The 20,257-nt window shown below is 36.4% G+C and overlaps 1 protein-coding gene across 1 annotated transcript in view; it reads left to right on the top strand.

Moving 5' to 3' along the window:
- tbl3 (transducin beta like 3) overlaps positions 1–14,921 on the top strand; it is a 38,336-nt gene extending 23,415 nt beyond the window's left edge. The window contains exons 14-23 of the mRNA XM_067382663.1: positions 1,228–1,363; positions 2,935–3,165; positions 5,482–5,552; positions 5,754–5,910; positions 7,092–7,150; positions 8,729–8,832; positions 12,036–12,107; positions 12,207–12,365; positions 12,468–12,561; positions 14,303–14,921. Coding sequence (XP_067238764.1) covers positions 1,228–1,363; positions 2,935–3,165; positions 5,482–5,552; positions 5,754–5,910; positions 7,092–7,150; positions 8,729–8,832; positions 12,036–12,107; positions 12,207–12,365; positions 12,468–12,561; positions 14,303–14,660 — 1,441 coding nt within the window. The 3' untranslated portion in view covers positions 14,661–14,921. The remainder of the gene's footprint in view (positions 1–1,227; positions 1,364–2,934; positions 3,166–5,481; positions 5,553–5,753; positions 5,911–7,091; positions 7,151–8,728; positions 8,833–12,035; positions 12,108–12,206; positions 12,366–12,467; positions 12,562–14,302) is intronic.
- Positions 14,922–20,257: the final 5,336 nt, after the last annotated feature.

Raw genomic sequence — 20,257 nt, forward strand, 5'->3', positions numbered from 1 at the left:
TGCCCCAATGTACATGACCTTCTTTCTTCAGATAAACACAAATGAAGATTTTTAGGGAAATAATCCATCTCTGTGAGTGCATATAATGCCATTACTTTTTTTTTTTTTTTAATTTATTGATTTTACTATAAATCATTGCTTCTGGGGTGTTCATGAGAGGGGTGTTGTGACGTGACGTAAGTGTGTTGTGAAGTTCACACGAGAAGTGGCAATATTTTGCGTCTCTGTGTTACTTGTGCAAACTTCACTGCACACTTAGGGTATGTTCACACTTGTAGTTCGATTCTCAGACCAAAAAAATGAAAATGAAACATTTAGTCCTGGTTCACTTTACTTTCGGTTTGCTTTTCAACTGCAGTTCAATACTGTTTCAAAGTGGGTGCGATTATAGTTATGCCGCCTCTACTGCCGTGGATCCACTCCTTGGCTACCAACGAGAGGAACGTCTGCACCTTGTCTGCTGACCACCATACAGCCTTTTCTTTTTTCAAAGTTTGTGTGACAAAGTCATTGAAAAAAGTTGTGACTGTTACTGACTATTTAAATCTAGCGGGTTTGGTGTCTTGTGTTTCGAGTCCAATGACTCTGGTAGTGACGATTCTCTGTGACCAATCAGTGATCTGCAGTGTTTTCACGTCACATTTTAGTATCGGTACGGCTCGCTTGGAACCTCAACTGAGGTGGTACTATTTAAGCAAGCCTTACCGAACCGCACCATGCAGTGGAAAAGCACCATAACAGAGCAATCGCACCACAGTTTGCTTTAATTGAACTAAACCTGTAAAGTGGGAAGACAGCCAAAAAAATATGAGTTTTTTTAATAATATATACACACAGCTATCATTCAGAAGGCATTGATTCATCCACTGTGGTCGCATGTATTACCACTACAATCTCTGCATGTGGTTTTTCAAGCGTCAACCAAGCAGCACCCATTCACTTGCATTATATGAACTCACAGAGATTATTTACCTAAAAAATCTTTGTGTTGATCTAAAGAAAGAAAGCCATATACGTTAGGGATTGCATGAAGGTGTGTAAATGATGAGACATTTTTGGGTGACTATCCCTTTATGTACCACAACTATTCATTTTATGACAGTATATCTGTTTGTAATGTTTCGACACATTGGTCACTTTGTTATGTGAACTTAATGAACTGAAAAACTAATACTTATTTGCGCAGTGTTCTGACTCGTACACCTGTTTCCCTGTTCCTGTATGCAGGTTAAAGAAAGTCTTCCTGGTGTCAGGCAGTCAGGACTGCACTATTAAGGTGTGGGAAGTGCCTGAACCTCCTCCCGCCCTGGGATGTGAACCGGGCTTGATGACGGCACGAATCACTGAGAAAGCTCATGACAAGGTTGGTCTTTGCCCTTGTCACGTTCACTCTCAAACAGGAGATGCATTCACCGAAACTTTCAGGTGAAACGTGGTGCAAAACAAGTTTTGACAGCACAAGCTCAAACTTTTTTTGACGTTTCTTGTCTGTCCATTGCGTCAAAACAATGTGTTGAGAGATTAGTAAAATGCACATTGCACATTCTTATTGTGTAATCATCATTCATTATTATGTTCAAAATAACAGATAGTAGCTGTTAAAATTCAGTCAAGTTTTCTAAAATATTCCAATTTCCAAAATGTTGACAAGACTAAGTTTAATATAACATCTTGTAACATGAACGTAAGGTTAATAATATAACTTAGATTACACAGTTTTACTCAAATTAGGGTGATTCAAAAATGAGTACACCCCACAACAAAAACTACTACATCTAGTACTTTGTATGGCCTCCATGATTTATAATGACAGCACGTCTTCTAGGCATGGAATGAACAAGTTGGCGACATTTTGCAACATCTGTCTTTTTTCATTCTTCAAGAATGAGCTCTTTTAGAGACTGGATGCTGGATGGAGAGTGATGCTCAACTTGTCTCGTCAGAATTCCCCATACATGTTCGATTGGGTACAGATCAGGAGCCAATGAATCACTTTCAGCCTGTTCTTCTTCAGAAATCCAACAAGTGGCCTCAGATGTGTGTTTAGGATCATTGTCATGTTGGAAAAGTGCATGACGACCAAGGGCACGGAGTGATGGTGCATCTTCTCTTTCAGTATAGAGCAGTACATCTGTGAATTCATGATGCCATCAATGAAATGCAGCTCCCGACACCAGCAGCCCCACATAAGGACACTGACACCACCATGATTTACTGTAGGCACCATGCATTTTTCTTTGTATTCCTCACCTTTGCGACGCCATACAGTTTTGAAGCAATCAGTTCCAAAAACATTTATCTTGGTCCCAGTAGCCTTCATCTTTGTCAGCATGGGCCCTGGCAAACTCTAGGTGGGCTTTTTTGTGCCTGGGCTTTAGGAGAGACTTTTTTCGTGGACAGCACCCATGCATGCAATTCCTCTGCAGTGTACGCCATATTGTGTCATGAGAAATAGTCACCCCAGTTTGGCTTTCTGCTTCTTTAGATAACTGCAGTGAACTTGCATGCCAATTTTATTCAACCTTTCTCATCAGAAGAGAAATGTCGCCAACTTGTTCATTCCATGCCTAGAAGACTTGGTGCTGTCATTAAAAATCATGGAGGCCAGACAAAGTACTAGATGTAGTAGTTTTTGTTGTGGGGTGTACTCATTTTTGCATCACCCTAATTTGAGTAAAACTGTGTAATCTAAGTTATAATATTAACCTCACTTTCATGTTATAAGTTAAACAGATGTTATATAAAACTTACTTTTGTCAACATTTTGGAAACTGTTTTTGTGTTCATTGAGATATTGTTTAAAATGTTACTTTTCAAAGGGGGTGGACTCATTTATGCTGAGCACTATCTATCTAATATATATATACACACACATTTTATGTTCATCATCCCCTCTCTTCTGCTGTCCTGTCTCTTCCTGGAATATTCCTGAAGGATGTGAACAGCCTGACCATCTCTCCCAATGACAAACTGCTGGCCTCTGGCTCCCAGGATCGCACGGCAAAACTCTGGTCCCTGGCTGACATGAGTCTGCTAGGTGTCTTCAGAGGTCATAGTCGAGGTATTTGGTGTATTCAGTTCTCTCCTGTGGACCAGATCCTGGCCACGGCCTCGGCAGACGGCTCCATCAAGATCTGGGGCCTTCAAGACTTCAGCTGCCTCAAGGTAACTTTTAAGGTTTAAAGAGTTGTTGAGTTTGATATGCAATTTCTATAGAGTGCAACAGTTCCCGACCGCTTTTCCAGCAGCCTTGTTCCCAGAAGTATTTTTCACATTGATTTTTACATTTTTAACTATTTTTAAAAAATAAATAAATAAATAAAAAGTTATAAGCCATGAACCAAACCAAACAGGCAACTCAAAACATTACAAACTTTTATTTGAAGTAGGGTGTAGGTCGGTACTTGATTTTCTCCATGGGGAATTGTTTGGATGGTTGGATTGTTGTGATTTGCTATTGTTGGCTGTCATGTGAGTTACAGGTTTCCCCATCCTCATGCCAGTAAACACATCACCAGAGAAGAGGAAGGGGAAGTTATTTTGATTTAAAGGATTAGTTCACTTTCAGATAAAAATTTCCTGATAATTTACTCACCCCCATGTCATCCAAGATGTTCATATTTTTCTTTCTTCAGTCGAAAAGAAATGAAGGTTTTTGATGAAAACATTCCAGGATTTTTCTCCTTATAGTGGACTTCAATGGCCTCCAAACAGTTGAAGGTCAAAATTACAGTTTTATTTTCTTGCAGAATAACAATGTAGTTTATCACCAGGAATTCTGCTGTTAGACGCGATTATTAAAAAATAAGTTGAAATAATGTAGTCTGATGGCTTCAACAAATATATATACCATCGATTAACAACTTTGTAAGCTCACAGTAGGTCTGTCTTTTAAAGGTTTAATTTTTGTTTTTGTTAAAAATCAATTCCCCTTTGGAGGAAATTAAATTAATTTACTTTCAGAATTCGACTGTTGTGCTCTGTAAGTCTTTGCTATGCCATATTCTGTTCTCTAGATATGTTCTGACAACCTAGCATCCTAATGATATGTTGCATGGGCCAATCTGATTATTTAAATATGAAACTGCATTCGCAGCCCATTATATTTCCTGATTTTCCAAGCAAAATATTGAAGATGGGACAATGATAAAAACATTGAAGAACATTGGGGGCATCATGTGAATAGAAAAATAATTTCAGAGACAGAATTAATACATTTTGATACATTTTTTCTTTAGTGTAACATGACCTGTTGAATCATTGTAGACCCAGGAACTGTGCTTAGAAAGTAAACGGGGTACATCTTGATTTCATTGACTTGACCATGAAGTCTCAGAAACCATGAGTCTTTGTTTGACACACATTTAGCCCCATGCTTGTAAAATATGAACTCTATTTTGGTTTCTGAATCTTAACGTTAGCTATTTTTCCATGCAGTTTTGTGTTTTTAACTTTGGAATAACGCATAGACTATTTGTGAATAAACCAGTTTCCAAGAGTTGTTTCTTAGGAAACTGGCGCAATATATCTGTAATAAAATGGAACCTGTTGCAATCACGGAAGCCTCTGTGGCTCTTTATTTACACTTAATAAATGACTTGCGCCTCAGAGCGTGCAGTTGAAACCCAATAAACACGACTGTGGTGTTATCTTGCGTTTGGGGGATGCCTGACGTTCAATCAATCATTTGAGACTGTTCAGGAAGTTAAATATATCCAACTATTTTGATGACAAACACCATAGCTCAGCCATTTCAGAATGACGCAACCAACATTTGAGATGCTGTGCAATTAAATGAATCCACTGGTAAGTCCAGTTATCCAATAACAGCATCCTCTGTTGAGTCAAAGTCGTGTAAATTTTGTTGCACATCGAGGGATTATTCTGTAAATGCCTTATCGTGTAAAACAAAATATCCGCCTCACTGCAAAAAAAAAAGTTTTCTTAGTTAGTTTTTGTCTTGTTTCTAGTTCAAATATCTAAAAATTCTTAAATCAAGAAGCATTTTCTAGACAATTAAAAATTGTCTTTTCAGAAAGTCAAATTAAGTGAGTTTTTTCCTTAAAACAAGCAAAATCTTATTTCAAACTTAAAACAAGATTATTTTGCTTACCCCATTGACAGATTTTTATTTATTTTTTGCTTGTTCTCAGAAAAAAAAAGTCAATATATTAAGTGAGTTTTCCCTTAAAACAAGACAATAATTTTTTCTTGTATATAAAATGCTTCTTAATTCAAGAATTCTCAGGTAATTGGACTGGAAACAAGACAAAAAATCAAAGTAAGAAAAGCATTTCTTGCATTTTGAGAATTTACTCACATCTTGACATTTCCATCCAGCATTTTTATTTATTTATTTATTTTATGTGGTATCCTACAAAACAATGCCTTGATGGAAACATACCTATTGATGTTCTGTTCAAACAAAAGTTTATAAAGTAGATTCAAATGATTTCTATTCTTTTTTTTTAATCTCTGCAGACATTTGAGGGACATGATGCCTCTGTGCTAAAGATCATATTTGTCAGCCGAGGAACTCAACTAGTGTCTGGGTAGGTTTACTTCATCTTACATTTCCCAACTGCAGTCCAAACAGTTCACGTGCACTACTTTCAACTATATAAACTTTCAGTTTCATTGTAATTAGAACATTTGCACAGATTTTATGATGTTTATCATTTTTTTGTGTTTGTGGTTCATAGATCTGAACTCAGGCCTTTGTGACCAAACTCTATTTCTCTGTCATTTCTCAGTGGTTCTGACGGACTTTTGAAGTTGTGGACAATAAAAACGAACGAGTGTGTGAAAACATTTGATGCTCACCAGGACAAAGTGTGGGCTCTGCATGGCAGCAGCAAAGACGACCTGATGGTGACTGGATCAGCCGATTCCACCATCACGCTGTGGAAGGTCAGTCCGCCTCACGCATCTTATCCTATCAAAACGCTGTTATGAAACAGAAATGCAAAATGAGACATTGTGTTTCACATACCAAGAGAAATGGCCCATTGTTTTAGACTGATCTTGATGAATGATGAAAATGTTCCATTTCCTTATTTCTGTATTATGTGCTGCTGTTCAATACAATCATCATGATGAAGCCGATATCTCAAGCGTTTATATTTATCTTCTGTAATGTTACATACATTACATACGTTAAAATATTTTTTTCAAAGAAATTAATGCTTTTTATTCGGCAAGGACGAGTTAAATTGATCAAAAGTGAGAGTAAATACATTTGTTACACAAGATCTCTATTTTAAATAAATGCTGTTATTTACTTTTTCTAATTCAGACTAGAAACAGGATGTTGTTTGATTAACTCCCATACAATTTTTGTAGCCAAATAGGTCAGCAGGTCAATAGCAGAAGATTTACTGCCAGTGTGTGACCGTGTGAGACTGATGCAGTGGATTAACACATGATTGTTTGGGTGTTGAGTCTAGTCATCCTGAGGACATTGACAAATCGTCCCCTTGGAATTAGGTTCTATCGGACAATTAAGTTAACGTGTTCTTATTCTCTGACAACTTTATTGACATTATGTGATGTTTTTGGCAACGTTGAGGGACTTTTTATTTAGAAAACAAATGGTTCTATCTACAAAGTCGAATGAAATGCAAAAACTTTGAAGCTCATTATATCTCAAAACTGCTCAGAATGCAGATGGAACCTTATAATTCCAGGGCGACGAATAAATGTGAATTTGAAAAATTGTTTAATGAGTGCTTATATCACCAGCCTGTAACATAATGTTACTTTATTATTATTATTATTACTGTTGCGTAGGAAACACGTGAATGGAATTTCACAGCTGGAGGATTATTAATGTACTTGTATAACACACATTATGTGGCCAAAGTGCTGGTCACACCTCCTTATGATTAACAAGCTACAAGCTTATAATTACAGCCGCACCTATTACTATGTTAAAACTGGATGCTCATTTATACTGTCATGCTCCCAAAAACATTTTCATTTTAGCACTTTTATATAATGAGTGTAGGTTGTCATGGTTGCAGTCTTTTTGTTTCCATTGTCTATGCTTATTGGCCAAACAATATATATATATATATTTTTCTTCCCGTTAGGACGTGACTGAAGTGGAGTTGGCGGAAGAGCAGGCCAAACAAGAAGACCAAGTCCTTAAGTAAGTCACTTGTCTGCTTTATGTAACAAACAAATGCAGTCAGCTAGATAGATATCTGATGAAAGATTGGAGAGGCTAAATGTCATAACACTTTGGCAAGCTCCTACACACTTGCAGATAAATCACACAAATTTTATTGCTTGCCAAAACCAATCCTGTTGTTGAAACAAAACATTGTTTCTTAAACCCTTAAAGCACTTTATATTTTTATCTGATCTGATCCATGCTGGTTCATTCTTGATACAGGACAAGCTTAAGCATATCAAGTCTAGAATTCAATCAGTGATAATGTTTATGCATATGTTAAAGGGTTAGTTCACCAAAAATGAAAATTCAGTCATTAATTATTCACCCTCATGTCGTTCTACACCCGTAAGACCTTCGTTCATCTTCAGAACACAAATTAAGATATTTTTGATGAATAGCCAGCAATGTCACCGATTTCTCAAGATCCATAAAGGTACTAAAAACATATTTGAAAGAGTTCATGTGACTACCTTAATATTATAAAGGTATATTATAAACCCCCCAAAAAAAACAAAATAACGACTTTATTCAACAATATCTAGTGATGGTCAATTTTAAAACACTGCTTCGAATCTTTACGAATCGAATCAGTGGTTCGGAGCGCCAAAGTCACGTGATTTCAGCAGTTACACAATGATACACGATCTGAATCACTGATTCGAAACAAAAGATTTGTGAAGCTTCGTGAAGCAGTGTTTTGAAATCGGCCATCATGAGATATTGTTGAATAAAGTTGTTATTTTGTATTTTTGGTGCACAAAAAATATTCTCGGCACTTTATAATATTAAAGTTGAACCACTGTAGTCACATGAACTGTTTTAAATATGTTTGTAGTACCTTTCTGGATCTTGGGAGGTGCAGTGACTCACTGAGCCATTGGATTTCATCAAAAATATCTTAATTTGTGTTCTGAAGATGAACGAAGGTCTTATGGGTGTAGAACGACATGAGCGTGAGTAATTAATGACAGAATTTTCATTTTTGGGTGAACTAACCCTTTAATTGTTTTCTAACATGAAAGTGATCCATCCAAAAATGAAAATTCTGTCATAATTTATTCATCTTCATGTCATTCCAAACCTGCATGATTTTCATTCATCTTCCAAACACAAATGAAGATATTTTAATGAAACCATTCCACCAAAACTCTATCTTTAAAAGATAATAGTAATCCATATGAATCAAGCAGTTTAATGCAAGACTTCTGAAGAGACACAGTTGCTTTATATGATTATGATAAAAAGATTAGGATTTTATTCACATATAAACATTGATAGAGCACATCGAGAGCACATCAAATATGGTCAGCGGAAGATCAAACTTACTTTCTTTACATGAGAGCAAAATCTTAAGTGAATGAAGACATTTTTTTTTAAAAATTCATATGTTTCACTAAAATATATTTGTTTCGAAAATGAAAAATCTTATGGGTTTGGAACCACATGAGGGAGAGTATGAACTAACTAAGTATTGCTGCTTATTATTGTCTGTCATTCTAAAACAAAATCTCCTTTTGAGTGCTTATACTAGATTTTGTGGTGTCTTCACAGGCAGCAGGAACTGTCAAATTTAATTCATGAAAAGAAATACCTGAAGGCTCTGGGTATCGCTATCTCTCTGGATCAACCGCACACTGCCTTACGAGTCATCAGAGGTACTTTCTCTTTTGTTTCTCTGCATTAATGAATCAACCTGGCTGCTTTACTTTCCAAACACATCTATTTTAAATGGCCACCCTGATTGTTAGGAATAAAATCTGGTAGATCCACATTTTTTATACTCCTTGATGTTTACTCACCTGAAATCTGAGACACATCACCACTTTTGTTTTTTGTTTTTGTTAAAGTTATTGAGCTTTAGTTCCTCAATGTTGTAACCCAAACACTAGCTCATTTCCGATGGTGGTTTATGATTGTGTAATATGATTTTTTGGTGTATTATTACTCATTGTCTTGATATTGTATTTGATCGTTGTTCCTTTAACCACAGCTCTTAAGTACAAAACAAAAAGTGCATTCAACAACTCTTCTTCAGAAATTCAGAGTTCAGATTCAGAGTTGCTCTTTTGTTGAACTGTTCAAACCTCAGAAATGCCAAATCCATATTATGTCACTATTATATAAGATTTCTATTTCAAATAAATTAACTTTCTATTCATATATATATACACATACACTTAGGTTGTTAGAGACAGAGAATAAAACTTTGACAAATTAAATAATGACTATAATGAATAAAGTATAAACAAAATGCAATAATATAGGTGTCTTGCATTCATGTTTTATATTCTCATTATATAATTTTTGTATATTTTTAACACAAAAAAAGTTGCGGACTGCAGCTTTAATAAATATCCTGACACATCTGAGCTTTATAATGGCAAAAAGCGATACAATCGAGTATAAACCACCATAAACATATTCCACACAGCTCCGGGGGTTTAATAAAGGCCTTCTGAAGCGAAACGATGCGTTTGTGTTAAAAAAACAAAAAAGCATATTTAACAAGTTATGAAGTGAAATATTTAGCTTCCGTCGGTCCGCCGTCTGAATTTGAATTTATGAAAAAGTGCAAAACTCTCACAGTATATGCTACATCCTTTGCCTTCCCTAATCAACTTATGGAAAAGCATAACGGACGTGACAGCAGTTACGTTTTTTTGTTTGTTTGTTTATTTTCTTAATTTGAATACTGAAGGCGGTCTGGCGGAAGCTAGATATTTTACTTCATAACTTGTTAAATATGGACATTTCTTTGCAACGCTTCACTTCAGAAGGCCTTTATTAACCCCCCAGAGCCATGTGGAATACGTTTATGATGGATGGATGTGGATGGAGACACTTTCTTGAGCTTCATACTCGTTGTTATCTCTCACTGCCATTATAAAACTCGGATGCGTCAGGATATTTATTAATATTTCTCAGATTGTGTTCATCAGAAAGAAGAAAGTCATACACCTAGGATGGCTTGAGGATGAGTAAAGCTTGGGGTGATTTTCATTTGAAAGTGAACTAATCCTTTAAGACAACCATGTAGGAAGTCACATCATAACCATATTCCAGTATGACAGTGTCAAGATTCAGATTGTTGTGATGTTTTTCCATCAAGAGGTGCATCAATTTTTGGTGAAGATCTTGTATTGACAATGCAAGAGGTGAGCACTCTGTAAAGTCTCTTCCAGCACATCCCAAACACTTTCAATGAATTTAAGGTGCCAATTCATGTGTGGAAATGATTCTTCATGCTCCCTCACAATTTGAGCCTGATGAATCTTGTCTTTGTCATCCTGGAATTAGGGCTGGGTACCGAACTCGATACTTTTTAGGTACCGATCGAACTGCCTCGATACTACCGAGTATCGAAAGTGTCTTGTCATTCGGTACCAAATTTCGGTACCTCAGAATGGAGCCGAGGAGAGGGGCGGAGAAATGCTTTCGCTGTCTCGTTGAGGAGCAAGTAACGCTGCGCTACATTGTTATTTATATCTAAATATATAAAACTATACGCGCGAGAGAGACCCTATGTGCGAGAGGGCGATTGAATCAACGGTTTCGTTTTCAGTTTATCTCCGAATGGACGGGTGAGAAACGGCTGTTTATGTGAGCAGCCGGTTCACTACAGATACTGTTAACAGAAAACAAAAGTGTAGCACTGCCTGCAGAAACAGCGGAACGCGCAATGTTTTTTGTAGTCTAAGCTAAGGTACAACACACAGCAGCTTTACATCAGCGTTCGTCCCTCGAGTCTATGGAAACACGCGACCGGTTCGTGACAGGCTCGTTCGCCTGCACGAGCAAAGGCTCTGCCTCTGGCTCCAGAACGCGAACAATTCTGCTGAAAAAGAGGTATCAGCGTCCTCCTGATACTGCGGATAATTTGCGGGTCGGGCCAAGTAATAAAAAAAAAACAAAAAACATTCAAATTAATTGCGGGTGGATGAGAGATGAATCATTAATGTGTTGATTTTAATAAAGGCACAGAACTCTTATTTCACGGTAAGACGCAACGAACTTGCGTCACTCTTACTTCCACTTTGATCTTGTTAATAATAATTAATTTTTTGAAGAACAATTGCTGAGTGATTTAAAAAGAGCCTCACATACTTAATTTTTGCATTGAAAATTAAACTTTATTAAAACTATTTGCACTGATTTATTGTGTTGGGTAAATTTTTTTAATTTGTGCTTTTTTTATTCCCCGCAGTGGCTCAGGAGATGAGTCTTTGAGTCTGAAAAAAAGTCAGCAAAGTTAAAATATAAAACCAAAGATTTTTTTTTGAGGTTATGTAATCTTGTTTAAACATATTTTATAAAACTGGTACCGAAAAAGGTATCGTTTAGGTATCGGTATCGAAGTCAAGGTATCGGTATCGTCTCGGTATCGAAAATTTTTGAACGATACCCAGCCCTACCTGGAATATGGTCATGATGTGTCTTCCTACATGGTCGTTTATGAAATGGAAAGCTACACACTCCATCAATTAGGAGTAAAAGAACTGTTCCTAAACATATAAGATGCTAGAAACATAATAATCAAAGCAATAATGATCCAGTCATAAACTCTTAAGCATCTGCCTGTTTAAATCCAAACAGCGACTTCTCACTATGGACTAGTTGCTTATTAGCGTGCATATTACTAGGATATTGGCTGTTAATTAGTACTTATAAAGCACATATTAATGCCTAATTCACCCAATACCTAAACTGAACAATTACCTAACTAACTATTAATAAGCAGTTATTAGTAGTTTGTGGCTAAAGTCAAAGTTAATAGTTAGTTAATATTAAGAATTGGACTCTAAACTAAAGTGTGACCATAATTAATCATGATCTTTTTCTTTTCTTTAATCTTTAACAGAAATTCGGCAGCAGGAACATGGGCTACAGGAGCTAGAAAATACCCTCCTGAAACTCCGTCAGGATCAAAAAGGTACACGTCATGTGTTGTAGTAGTGTGCCAGTGCAGGTCATCAGGTTCGTCGTGGTTGCCTGACCTGATTGTGTGGCTGTGGTTTGTCGTTGTGTTCAGAGTCGGTGCTGCGCTACTGTGTGGTGTGGAACACTAACTCGCGCAGCTGTCTGGACGCTCAGGCCGTCCTGCAGGTGCTGCTCACTCACCTGAGCCCAGAGGAGATGCTGCAGTATCAGGGGGCTCGGACTCATCTGGAGGGCCTCATCCCGTACACAGGTGGGTTGTTAATTTTTATCCAAATCACACTTGATGACATATTGTTTCTGTTGCTTTCTGGCATTTTCATTCAAATATGTATTAAAATCTTGTTTCCTGCAGAGAGACACATGCAGCGAATCGGCCGTCTCCTGCAGGCCTCAATGTTTTTGGATTACATGTGGCAGAAAATGCGTATTACAGGTGGTAAAGAGAGGTAAAAACAAGTTCCCCAAACTTCCTGGTTGTGTATTCATTAAATAGTCAGTGGTATTTGCTAAGGAAAGAATCATTATTTTTGGGCATACCCAGGGTTAAATGGGTCATGAATTGAGAAATCAAATTTTCCTTTGATCTTTTGACATACATTTGAGGTTGAACGTTTACATACCCCCTTGCAGAATCTACAAAAATGTTAATCGTTTTAACAAAATAAGAAGGATCATAGTTTTTTATATAATTACATTTTTACGATCCTTCTTATTTTGTTAAAACGATTAACATTTTTTAAAAAAAATTTTGGGTATGTAAAGTTTCAAGCTCAACTGTATGTTAAAATTAGATTTCTCAATTCATGACCCATTTAACCCTGGGTATGCACAAAAATAATGATTTATCCTGTAAGTTTCAGAACTCAAAACTTCATTAGTCCAAAAACAACTTTTATTGAAGCCAAGCTCCACAAACTTCTCTCATTTCGGATTTTGTCACATTATTACATCTGCAGAAGAAAATCACTGCCTTGGAAAATAGCTTATTACATCCAAGGTATGGATAACATTAAAAGTGGACCTCACAGAACATATATAATTAGTTTTTAATGCAGTTCATGACCACTTCAACAGATTTGAACAAACCCTTAAATATTCGTATTAAACTTTGCTGCAAATCTAGTCTTGTATGTTGGTGTCACGGGTATGAATTACCAAAATGATCAATATCGATAAATGAACTGTTCTATCACATTTGCTTTTTATAATTTTATTCAGGTTGCAAGTTTTTTTCAAAATAGACATCACCATAGTAAAGTGTGTCACATGCAAAATAATAAAACATTTGTTTCCTTGCTGATCCGACTACAGTTCTGTAGAATTGAGTGTCTGAAATGAGTCAACACATGATTCTGATCTTCCAGGAAGTGGGTTTAAATCAACACCATTCTCGTACTCTTATTTTCAACAAATATTAAACATTCCTTTCACATATTAAATAGTCACTCATTAAACGTCTTAATGTGTTCACTTGTCATATATCTTACAGAATTTTTCCCTTGCTATTTCTGTTGGCTTTCTTACTTGGAAGTAGTAGTTTTTCCTGTGAACTTTTATGTTGAAAATGAACAATGGCCAAAGTTAAAATAAAGTTTCAGTTTAACATACTTGAATTAACTACAGCTAGTCTAGTGACAATAAAAGCTTTAAAAACTGTATTTGACATCTGAATGAAATACAGTAATATGTAAACAATATGATTTCAGAGCAGAAACTTCTCCATAATATGCATATTTTTGTTTGGTCAGCACAGGCTTCACTACCTGCACCTCACAGCAATCCGCTATCATCTGCTGTCTTTTGACAGATATTTGCATTTTTTTCCCTTCTCAAAGCATTTTTTAACTTTGCTTTCTCTGAATTGCTATTAATCCCACAATCCCCTGTGTGAGCATGTCACCCACTTTCTGTTCATAAAAGAATCCTGAAAAAGATTGATCACAGTTTCCACAAAAATATTAAGTGGTTCAGCTGTTTTCAACATTGATGATAATCATAAATGTTTCTTGAGCATCAAATGATCCTATCAGAATGATTTCTGAAGGATCATGTGACTGTGACTGTAATGATGCTGATGTGCTCAGCTTTGAACACAGAAATTTGAAATTGTAATATTTCTGGTTTTACTGTATTTTTGTTTAATATATTTTAAGATTTATAGTTGGTCTTCTGTTTTTGTTTTTCTAGTGTGAACTTGGATGATGATGAAATGGACACCAGTCCTCAGTCCATCTTCATAATAGACAAGCAACCAAAGGAGATGACAAACACTCAAGCATCTCAGCAGCAACAGGAAGATGAAGAGGAAGATTTGGAGGAGTCAGAAAACAGAGTGGAGCGTACTGATGAAGATGAAAGTGTCAGCACATCTAAAAGTGCTCATATGAATGGCAAGAAACACAACGGGGTGAATCGAGTCGCAGATAAAGGTCATGTGTCCAGTGAGGAGAGTGAAAATGAGGACGAAGTCATGGAAATTTCCACTAAGTCTCTTCCCACCAAATCTACAGGTTCTGCCCTCTGTGAAACAGCAACTATAAGGTGATTGGCTGCTGTAGCTGTCAATCATGAGTCTTTTTATTCAGTGCTGTATAGTGAATTGATGGACCACTTCTGATCTTTCAGAATTTTTCCGATTCATCCATGCATTGTTGCTGATAAACAGGGTTTTCCTGTTACACCAATTACACAATTCTCTTAGAGGTTTTTTTAATGTAGTTGTTTGTCATCCTTCAAATAAATATTGTTGATTTCACTTGGAAAAAAAGAATAAATTTTATTACCCTCTATGTGTTGGAAATTGTTTGGCTTAGAGGAATATTCCTGGTTAAATTAGTTGAGCTCTGTCACCTGCAGTCAGTTACAGCAGTCAACTCAGACCTTATTTTGAAAATCAAGAAAGTTAATGGACAACATTTAAGAATAGGAATAAATGTTAAAATAAATAGTAAAATTAAGGCAAATTTTACATTATAAAATGCTAAATATTTTACCAAAAAGTAATTTTTAACCAAAATTTGAGTATTCTACTTTTTTGGAAACCCATTGAAACTTCTAATTGTATTTTATTTTATCTTTGTTATATTAAGTACAGTGGTGGTCAGAATTATTGGCACCCCTGGTAAATATGATCAAAGATAACTGTAAAAATGAATCTGCATTGTTTATCCTTCTGATCTTTAATTCATAAAATTAGCAAAAGTCTAACCTTTCATTGAAGGAAAAGAATTGAAAGTGGGGGGAAAATCACATTATGAAATAAATGTTTTTCTCCAAAACACGTTGGCCACAATTATTGGCACCCCTAGAATATTTGAGTAAAATATCTCTGAAGTATATTCCCATTCATATCTACATTTTTTTAGCACACCAGGGTGATCATGTACATGAAATTGTCCAGCCGAGACTTCCTGTTCCACAATAAACATGAGGAAACACACAGGCCAAATTCTCTTAATCATTCATCACAATGAGAAAAACCAAAGAATAAAGTTCTGATGTTCAGCAAAAGATTGTACAATAGCTAAAGCATTGAAAATCCCCATTTCCACCACCAGGGCAATAATTGAGAAGTTCCAATCAACTAAACATGTTACAAATCTGCCTGGAAGAGGACGTGTGTCTGAATCGTCCTAATGTGCGGTGAGGAGGAAAGTTTGAGTGGCCAAAGATTCTCCAAGGATCACAGCATCATCAGTTGAGTCTTGAGACTCAGAAAGCCTAAAAAACTATCAAACAGCACCTACATCACCACAAGATGTTTGGGAGGGTTTCAAGAAAAATCTTCTGCTCTCATCCAGAAACAATCTCCAGCATATTCAGTTGTCAGACAAGACTGGAACTTCAAACGGGACAAGCTTCTGTGGTAAGATGAAACAAAAAAAAAAGATCTTTTTGACAGCAAACCCACCAGATGGGTTTGGCGCACACATGGATAAAAAGTACCCCATGCCCACGGTTAAATATACTGCTGGATCTTTAATGCTGTGGGCCTTTTTTTCTGCTGGAGGTCCTGCACATCTTGTTCAGATACATGGTATCAAGGATTCTAGCAAATACTAACAGATAAAAATCAAAACCTGACGTTTCGGCTAGATATCTTATAATTGGCCGTGACTGGATCTTCCATCGGGACAATGATCCAAAACAAACAACACAAAAATGTGTCACTGAGCACAAAATGAAGCTTCTGCCATGGCCATCCCAGTCCCCTGACCTGAACCCTAAAGAAAATGAGTGAAGTGAACTGAAGAGAAGAAGCACCAACATGGATCTGGGAATCTGAAGGATCTGGAGATATTCTGCATGAAGGAATGGTCTCTGATCTCTTGTCAGGTGTTCTCCAAACTCATCAGGCATTATAGGAGAAACCTTGGCAAAAGGAGGTTGAATAAAAGGGTGCCAATAATTGTGGCATGTAACATTTATTTCATAATGTGATTTCCCCCCCACTTTCAATTCTTTCTTTCAATGTAAGGTTAGATTTTTGCTAATTTTATGAATTAAAGATCAAAAGGATAAACAATGCAGATTTATTTTTTATAGTCATCTTTGATCATATTTACCAAGGGTGCCAATAATTCTGACCACCACTGTATTTTCTGTGGAAATGGACAATGTCACAGTCCACAGAACTTGTATTCATCACAGAACAATCCAACAATCTCTCTGAACTTATAGCACTGTTCAAACAACCATCTTGTATTTTATGTATTGAGTCCTTTTAATGATACCGTGGCTTTTTCCCACTTTGGTTTTCCTGAAACGTTCAGTATCTTATGCAAGCAGTGAGTCATGTGTGCACTGCTTAAAACAGCACTGAATGTTGGGCATCCCAGATTGCTGCAAGTGTTGGAAACACAGAAAACATGTGTGACACACAGCTTAGAATGTCAACTTCACCTGTTCTTTCTCGAGTTGATCTTGGTCTTTGCATTCTACATGATATTGTGTCATAACCCCAACCATGCATTTCTGAGTTTACACAGACAAGTCATTTATCTGAATGCACTATTATGACATTTCATTGTAAAACAAGGCAAAAAAAAATGTCAGAAATCAAGAAACAAGATCTTTCAATTGTTGCAGTCACACCTTGTTACGCAAAAACACCTGGATTTACAGGGAGCTTTCACTTGTCACGTTTTCCTCATTGTGCCAAATTTAGAACATTGTCGAGCTTTTGACGGCCTGACTGGCATTTAAACGGATTTCGATTTTTTTTTTTTTTTTTTTTTTTTTTAATATGCTTAAAGGTCTTGGTTATTTAAATACTCATGGAAAAAATTGAAGCCAGCTCCTTAGTTGAAAGTCCCTGTGAACCGAAAGTTCCAAACGACGTTTCTCCAGTGTTTTGTGACGAATTTGTCAAAATGATCCCCGTTCACATGGATCCGCAAAAATGACAAAAAACGCTGTATTATTCATGGTCAGTAGGTCAGTAGTTGGCGATGTCACTTTGTAAAGAAACACTACATGCATATTGACTGAACACGTAATACGCATGACCTTGCCATCTTCACAAATTTGCGTTTTTGTAGTTTACACTGGGACGATAACTATCATTTTCAAAAAACTGCACTTTGAGACACGTTTTTAAAAGTTTCTGTTTTCAGGCCCCCAAAAGGCTGTTGTCACGCAAATGAATGGCCAAAATGCTGAATTTTTCCATTTTAGTTGAAAACGGTGTCATGTAAACGGCCACCAAGTCAAAGATGTCCAATACTGCTCCTGTAAAGTTTAGCTCCAACTTGCTCCAACACACTTGCCTGGAAGTTTCTAGTGATTCTGAAGGCCTTGATAAGCTGGTTCAAGTGTGCTTCATTAGAATTGCTATCAAAATGAACGTGTTAACACATGCGATTATTATTATTTATTTTTTTAATAAATCATAAGTTGCGTTATATCATCACACCATCATCATCACAGCAGACCATTCAAGCGCCACAAGACAAACAAGAATGCTCTGTCTGGGAATGTCATGTCTGTGTGACACAAAAAGATGAGTGCCAGTGTCGAGTTTTCTTTCGCCCTTGAACAAACAAACACCACACATAATTATGCCAAAATGCACCTTTTGTCAAGTATCCTCATACAAGCAGTCTTTAATGAGTTAAATAACGTTAAATAAATAACTCAAATCAGCCTAATAAACCAGTTGCTGTGATGTCTGTCATTAATGTACAAAGGTAACAGAAATTTGTTGCTTTAATAAGGATTAATCTATCTTTAATTTTTAATTCATGTAGTCAAGACTATGAAGTGTTTGATAAAGTGTTTATTCAATTTCTGTATTTCCTACCTGCCAAAACCGGAAGCTTCAAGGCCACAGATAAATATGACATTTATTATAATGGGTTTATGTGAAGATTGTTTTAAGTTCACTTAAATTAAAAGTTATTTTTTTAAAGTCTAATAATAGCTTTCTGTTATACTGTAATGTTGAATGTCTATAATATAAAAACAAATCTATTTCATAGAGACATCAGTACCAGTATTAAGTTGTCACATTTATTTATATAGCACTTTTTACAATGCAGATTGTGTCAAAGCAGCTTTACAGTGATAGAGGGAACATAATTTTGGCTGTACAGCAGCTCTAGAAGAAAACGGTGTCATTGTCCAGCTTAATTAAATTCAGTATTGATTATTTATCTATGCAGCAGCCCTGGAGAAAACAGTGATGTCATCATCCAGTTCAGTTCAGTTTGCAATACATTCAGATCAGTGATATTGTTGAATATTATGTGTCCCCAAATAAGCAAGGTAGAGGCGACAGCGACAAGGAACCCAAACTCCATCAGGTGACAAAAATGGAGAATAAAAACCTTTTAGGAGTTGGGAGGCCAGTTCTCCTCTGGTCAACAAACAAACAAACAAACAAACAAACAAACAGTGTGCATGATTATGATTCAGGCAGCATTACAGGTCAGAAGTCAGATTGTGATCAGAACATTCAAAATATTTAATCCAGTTCCATCTGGTTGAAGACCAGATTCATCACGCCATTATGGAGACAGGTTTGTTGAGGATCTGTGCCACTGGATGTCATTTCGATAAGGCTGGTCTAGTTGATACAATCTAGCTGACATTTCAAGGATGTGTTGTGCTTGTGTTTAGTTGCAGGTCCGCCTTCTGATCTGGATATGTCCCGGATCCAGCTGACTACGGTAAACCTCGGGATAAACAGAGAGATATTAGGGTAGATACCATTCTTCTTATAACGTAACAAGTACATCGAGTGTTATAGGAAGTGTTCCCAGTTCCGGCTGACCTAATTTATGCAACCTAACAATCCTTTAGCACACATACTGTTGATTTTGATGATTTAATGAGTTTAGACAGTTCTTCCTCTCCTATAGCAATGAATAAATGGAATTTTCACTCAGGGACACTACAATGCACTGTCTGACGCAATATTGTAGTAGATAGTTGCATGGTTATAATTTTCTCTCTAATATTATCAATCTTGCAAGTAAAGAAGTTAATAAAGTAATTACTGCTGAGCTGTTTGGAAACATAAGAAGTTGAAACTTTATTTCTAGTTAATTTAGCCACTGTATCAAATAAATGCCTAAATATGTGTTTGTTTTTGTCTAAGATTTTGAAAAATAAGCAGATTTGAGGCCTTTCTGTATGCAAAAATGCTTTCTTTCCATGAAATGCGAAATACCTCTAGTTTTGTTTTCTTCCAGTTGCGCTCCATTTTTCTGGCTGCTCTCTTAAGGGCCCGAGTGTGCTCGTTGTACCACGGCGTTGGACTATTTTCTTTAATCTTCTTTAAGCGCAACGGAGCAACTGTGTCTAAAGTGCTGGAAAAGAGAGTCAATAGTTTCTGTTGTAACATCGAGTTCTTCTAAGCTAGCTGGTATGCTGAGGACATTTAATTATTATTTAAATTATTTATAAAGCAACCTTTAGTGGTAGAAGTGATCAGCAAATAATTTGATGAAGTCTGTATGGTGCCCTGGTGGCCTGTATACGGTAGCTAGCACAAATGTCAAACAGGATTTATCACTTACACAACATAACGTTGCATAAAGCACCATCACTTTTAAGGAGTTATATTTGAAACTAGACTTCTGAGTAATACTGAAGATATTATTAGAAATAACAACAACACCTCCCCCTTTGCCTTTCAGA

Source organism: Chanodichthys erythropterus, chromosome 3 (assembly GCF_024489055.1).
Source record: "Chanodichthys erythropterus isolate Z2021 chromosome 3, ASM2448905v1, whole genome shotgun sequence".
Lineage (NCBI taxonomy): Eukaryota > Metazoa > Chordata > Actinopteri > Cypriniformes > Xenocyprididae > Chanodichthys > Chanodichthys erythropterus.